The sequence below is a fragment of the Siphateles boraxobius genome, unplaced genomic scaffold, assembly GCF_051911475.1.
Source record: "Siphateles boraxobius isolate OS27281-9 unplaced genomic scaffold, OSU_SipBor_1 5, whole genome shotgun sequence".
Taxonomy (NCBI): Eukaryota; Metazoa; Chordata; class Actinopteri; order Cypriniformes; family Leuciscidae; genus Siphateles; species Siphateles boraxobius.
The window spans coordinates 31,379,001-31,385,000 of NW_027509141.1; the positions used below are offsets into that span (position 1 = coordinate 31,379,001).

Here is a 6,000-nt window from a genome sequence, read left to right on the forward strand (position 1 = left end):
AATCAGGTCAACGCCTTTACATGACGAATTAAATAACAACATTCTGATAGTTACACTCAAAATAAAAATGATTGTGCATGTAAACATAGTCACTGAAAATGTATGGCATTAATTGTAGAATTAACAATAAATAAATTATTATAATTATGTCCAAATACAGGTCTAATTCTATAAAAAAGTCCTGCCCTTTTCCCGGATATTAAATTGTAATGGTACCAAAATAATAATGACACCAAATCGTTACTGAATCAAACTGTAATCAGTGTTAAGAACCTGAGCAGGCCTTTCTGATGAGATGTTGCACCAAATATGCTTAAAAAGGAAGAACTCGTTGGCAGTAAATAATACACATTATGTATATGTGCAGGGGAAATTGACCTTTTTAGTAAGTTAAAGTTAAACTGACCAAATCCACATTTACAGATATCCTATCATCTGGTGTCAATCTCTCCTAAAGACATTTATGCTGTAATTCACTTGCTAGACTTTCTAAAGCAGGTGTGTGTCTGGGGGCTATTCACAAAGGAAGTGTGAGTGCCACGTTCTTGTCGCCTGGCAACAGCGATGGCTCTGAAAATATAGGACACGGTGCAGAAGAAAATGGATGGGGGGGGGGGAGGGGGGTCACCTTTAGCAGCTGGGTTTTACAAAATCAAAATGAATTAAGTCTGTATGTTTGAAAAGGTCAGTTTTTATCTATTATAACAAACACAAACCTGCAGGAGTTTTAGTCTGTCCCCCGGGGGCGAGCGGCCCATTGCTGAAATTGGTCAAACTTTCTCGCCTGCCTCCTGGCTTGAAGTTGCCATAGTAACGGTTTACCAGGACTTGCCTCAAAGCTTCACTCTATAAAACAGGGAAGGGGTGGAGTAATGGGAAGGGCATTATGACAGATGACATCATTAAAGGGTGAGTGTGAAAATAAATAAATAAATAAATAAATAAATAAATAAATAATGGGGGGGGGGGGCACATGGTTGTTGTTGTTTTTTACAGATTTTTGTTAATGGAAAAACACACACATCGTTCCACAGGTGGTCAATGTAAAACAAAGAATTTGTGGTTACAAAAGATGGTTAAAGAAACCATAGAAAAAGAGTGTGCACATCCAACCCAAATCGAGCACATGAGTAGTAAAAACAGTAACTATCACATTTTGATATCTAGGTCTTCATCAAGAAACCTGATAAAGATCTAGGAATCCAAAAACTGCACATGATATTAATATCAGTCTTCCAACACTTTACTTGAAGCCTGTATATTCCATACAAAAGTGTGGGATCAACAGTAAATATTTAATTATATTATAAAATAAAATTGTAAATATTATTACATAAAAAAAATAAAATAAAAAAAAAAAAAAATATATATATATATATATATATATATAATCATTATTTTAAGAAATTCATTTTAAAGAAATTTCAAATAAATGCTTTTCTTTTGAACTTTTTAACTCTGCAAAGAAACCTAAAAAACATGTATATTTTTCCACAAAACAATTAAGCAGCACAACTGTTTTCAGCATTGATAATAATCAGAAGTGTTACTTATGCACCAAATTCACGTTTTCCATCACAGGAAAAAATTACATTTTAAAGTACATTCAAATAGAAAACAGCTATTTTACATTTAAATCTGTATTTTGGGGATCAAATACATGCATAAGAGACTACTTTCAAAACATTTTAAAATTCTTACTGACTGCAAACTTTTGAAAGGTATTGTATAACAAATGCAAAATTACTTATAATACACTTTGCAATGGATTATACTGCTTCATTATGATAGCTATTAATATTTATGTAACACCTTTAAAGACCATAAGTCATAATAAAGCACTTGACATCGGCTGTGATCATATGACATAAAGCTTTATACCTTGCAAAGGTCTAACCATGAATAGGTTAAGGAGTAAGTTTTATAACTGTGTCTAAAGGTTATATAATACATTTCATAACGGAAATTTCAATAATGTGTTACATAAACAGGCTTCATTTAAAGTGTTATCTAATTGGTTTTGTTTGTGGGATGCTCAACTCCTCAAGACCAATCCCTATCGCGTCCCGTTACGTTTGATTAGTACAGTCAGAAAGAGGTCAGAAAGGAAGACAGAATCTGATAACACCAGATCCCTTTTCTTAGTCGCATCTGACCTCATAATACCCGAGACCTCGGATACAAGACACCACACCAATTAAGACTAATCCTAATTCAGTGATTACACAGATAACCGTAACCCGACAGCTCGCTCGAAACACCCCGAATCAGAGTGGGTGGAAACACACACACACAAAAACAACATCAAGATGTTTTTCACCTATAAACGCATCCATCACCACCATTAAACCTATAGAGCAAATATTCATCCCGGTTTTTGGGTGAAACCTCCACCCATTTGGAGCAGACAGTAGGGTGTGAAGGGAAACTTAGTGAACTCAAGCGGTGGCCAGGGTGTGCGTCACGTGCCCCATTTCTTTACCTACCCTTCTCTGATCCTCCAGTTGCTTCTGGGGCTGGTTTGGATCAAACTCCTGAGTGATGCGAGTTAGCAGAAAGCAAAAAGGAGGGAAGAAAAATGAGAAGCATAAAAAAAGAAGGGGGTCAAGACTGAGAACATTAGTCACTACTTCGACATGCAAGAAAAGTGGGGCATTTTACATCATGCAGTTAAATAAGAGGCATGGTGTGTGTGTGTGTGTGTGTGTGTGTGTGTGTGTGTGTGTGTGTGTGTGTGTGTGTGTGTGTGTGTGTGTGTGTGTGTGTGTGTGTGTGTGTGTGTGTGTGTGTGTGTGTGTGCCAACTTAATATAGTTAAGTAGGTACACACAAATATATTTAAGTAGGTACACACAAATATAGTTAAGTGACCAAAACCTGACAAAATCTCCAAAAACCTCCCATTAGGGACGTCTTAATTTGTAAATCTGTTAAAAAATTCATTCATTAAAAGTCATTAATTAACAGGTTTAAAAAAAAATGCAGAAAGTTTTGTGTGATGGGTAGGTTTAGGGGAAGGGGATCAAATATAAAGTTTGTGCAATATAAAAACTATTATGTTTATGGAATGTCCCCATTTAGATAGCTAAGTAAACGTGTGTGTGTGTGTGTGTGTGTGTGTGTGTGTGTGTGAGTGTGTGTGTGTGTGTGTGTGTGTGTGTGTGTGTGTGTGTGTGTGTGTGAGAGCAGACAGGGGCTGGGAAACATCATGCAGAGCAAAGTAACACAATCAGCTTTAGTTCAAACATAAAATCCCTGAAAGGAAGTAGGAATGGGGTAGAACAGGATAACTAAAAACATAATACATTTCAGAATGTTTGTTTTTCAATCCGCTGTTCTTTAATGAATAAAGCTCAACAGGATGTTTGTTGCAAACCTATTCTACAGGCCATCTGTTTTATGTCGGACTATAGTTCTGCTTCTACGACAGCAATAGCGGGAATGAAACCATGTTGATTACATAAGCACCACACAGGGCGCCCAAAGCTAGAAACGCAAGCCACGAGTGAGAGGAAAGAGAGAGGAAAAAGAGAGAATTTTTTTTTTTTTTTTTTTTAGATTACATAATGGAGCCTGTGTACTATCGACACAAACTGCGGCTCATGCCCCCAGCTGCCTTGCTAAAGCACTTGGTTTGCCTTTTGACCCTCTTTCTCCCTGTCTGTCATATACTCAGACATATATAGGTGCATGTAAAATGTTGGCTGTGTGCAACAATGACCACCCACTTTTTAGCTCCCTTGGTTTCACAAGGGTTTTTTCTTCATTCAGTTTCTCCACAGGCATTTAAAAGAAAAATAATGACGTATGATGCGTGGAACGAGCTGTTGTTGTTGAATGAAGTGTCACAAATGACTGTCATGTCATTCTAAAATTCTCTTTCCACTCATCGTCTGTGAAGTGGAGCAGGACAACGTCCCACCCGTCCTTGTTCCAGACTCTTGTTTTGGGAGCGGGACGGGGCGTTTTTACTGATTAGTAAATATAAGCAGCACGGCACAACGGTTCATGTGCTCGTCGCATCCTAATTAGAACCCGCAAAACTGTAGATTAATATTGAGTCAATTCTTTATAACAATGAAAAGAAGCAATGTAGGAGAATAGTATGCGAAAACAGCGGGAAACTCTCTATATTCGTGTAGTGTCAAATTAATGTCAAAAAATCAATTCTGATTTTAAGCTTGTGACATAATGAGTTAGTAATGAATTCATTCCGGTTGAAACAAAAGGTGTCCATGTAAACATAGCTTGTGTCTGTCTGCGTTGGTCCACTCTCATTTTCGCCAATTGAACATTGAATCTGCGTTTGTCAGTTCGTGGAATGTCTATGAAAGTGACGTAATGTAATCTGGTGATTTTCAGCGTTTGTCGGTGTCTGTTGGTGCAGTGTGAATAATAATTACTATTAAAATAATACTATTTTTTATGAATAATAACATTGTTGATATAATAATAACAATAATTGTATTAACGGTTTGATAACATGATTCGCAATGCTTCATGGGAGTTGAAGGACAATATGGTTAGTAAGACAAGAAGTACAGTAAAATGTGAAAGTATTGACTTCCAGTCATTCATAAGATATATAGTAATAATAATAATTTATACTGATTGGAGGATCCATAGAAATCCTTCTACAGAATATTTACAACCAGGTATTCGTTTAGTAGACTATACAAGTTAAAGAAGCACATATCATTGCTTTATCTCAGAGCTCACGGTACGCTTGTCTTGAAAAGTTCATGTGTTATCAGGTAATTTCTCAATGGAGAAAATGAATGGGATTTTGACGTCCAAAACCCAACTGTTTCTCTCTAATCAGCAAGACCAAAAAGAGGTCAGCTTATCTCCAGACTGAGGGGAAAATATGTTGTGTGTGTCAGCGTGGGTCTTTGTTTTCCCATGGGCAGAAATGACTCAAAGAAGAGAGAGAGAGAGAGAGAGAGAGAGAGAGAGAGGCTATAGCAATGCAATGAGGCAAGGACATGGTATGAGACGATCAACTACTGTCTGCAACAACCCATATTCCCACAACCCGGACCAAGGGTGGCGGGGGGGGGGGGGGGTAGAGAGAGAGGCTATTGCAATGCAATGAGGCAAGGACATGGTATGAGACATTCAACTACTGTCTGCAACAACCCATATTCAGGGGGCGAATATGTGTTGGACACACCTCTGCTAGGACCTCTGGTTCTGGTGGGGGGGCAAGCTAATGGAGATAAAAAATCATGAGTTAGTTAATGCATATTAGCCTTTGGCATTGATAGAACGTGTCAACGCCTTTGACAAGCCAAAAAGTCATCAACACGGCGTGCATCAGATTCAAACAGCCCGAGAGAATTCACTTTTCTACACTAAGCGTCTGCAGTTTGCGAAGGCTGCACATTCATCTATGCCAGCGCAGGGTTGTTTGACCTCAGCTGGTCAGCCTATGTGTCGGATTCTTATCAAAGGGGGTCATCTCAGTGGGAAGACTGAATTTGCACAAGCTAAATGTGCACACAAACACATTATAAACGACAAAAGCCTTAAAAAGTTCAAGGTATCCAGACTGAATCTTATGCAGTTATGTAATGCGCTCTCAAGCGTGACTTGGCAGAAAGGAAAACATTACTCTGTTAAGTGTTACCAAGTTGGAAGTGGGGGGAAAAAAGTTGTGTGTGTGTGTGTGTGGCTGATTTTCAAAACGGTATGTGCAACTTGTTTGGTCCTGTTACAACATTTAATCCACCTGGATGTGTGAATGTAAGTATTTCCACAATCCTTAGTGCTTATTTTGCATTAGTATGACAGAAAAAAAAAATATCAAAAGTCGTGCGAGAGCTAAAAGTAATGAGCAAAGCAGGCAACATGCACGGCATGCAAACAGTTCCTCGTTTGACACGTCAGAGACAAACGGAGACTACGGTGAGCACCAGACTATCGACAACAAATAATCATTCCGACAACACACAAAATGCCGTTTGCTTTCATAAAACTGTGTTTGACCTAAATGGATGCA

General features: G+C 38.1%; 1 protein-coding gene across 5 annotated transcripts in view; it reads right to left on the reverse strand.

Annotated features, from left to right (window-relative positions):
- Positions 1-6,000, reverse strand: part of itpr1b (inositol 1,4,5-trisphosphate receptor, type 1b) — a 140,791-nt gene that overhangs the window by 56,638 nt on the left and 78,153 nt on the right. For all 5 annotated transcript variants that reach the window (XM_077203976.1, XM_077203979.1, XM_077203977.1 and 2 more), the window contains 3 exons: positions 5,173-5,208; positions 2,487-2,534; positions 717-846 (listed from right to left, as the gene is read on the reverse strand). In XM_077203976.1, the coding sequence (XP_077060091.1) occupies positions 717-846; positions 2,487-2,534; positions 5,173-5,208 (214 nt within the window). The remainder of the gene's footprint in view (positions 1-716; positions 847-2,486; positions 2,535-5,172; positions 5,209-6,000) is intronic.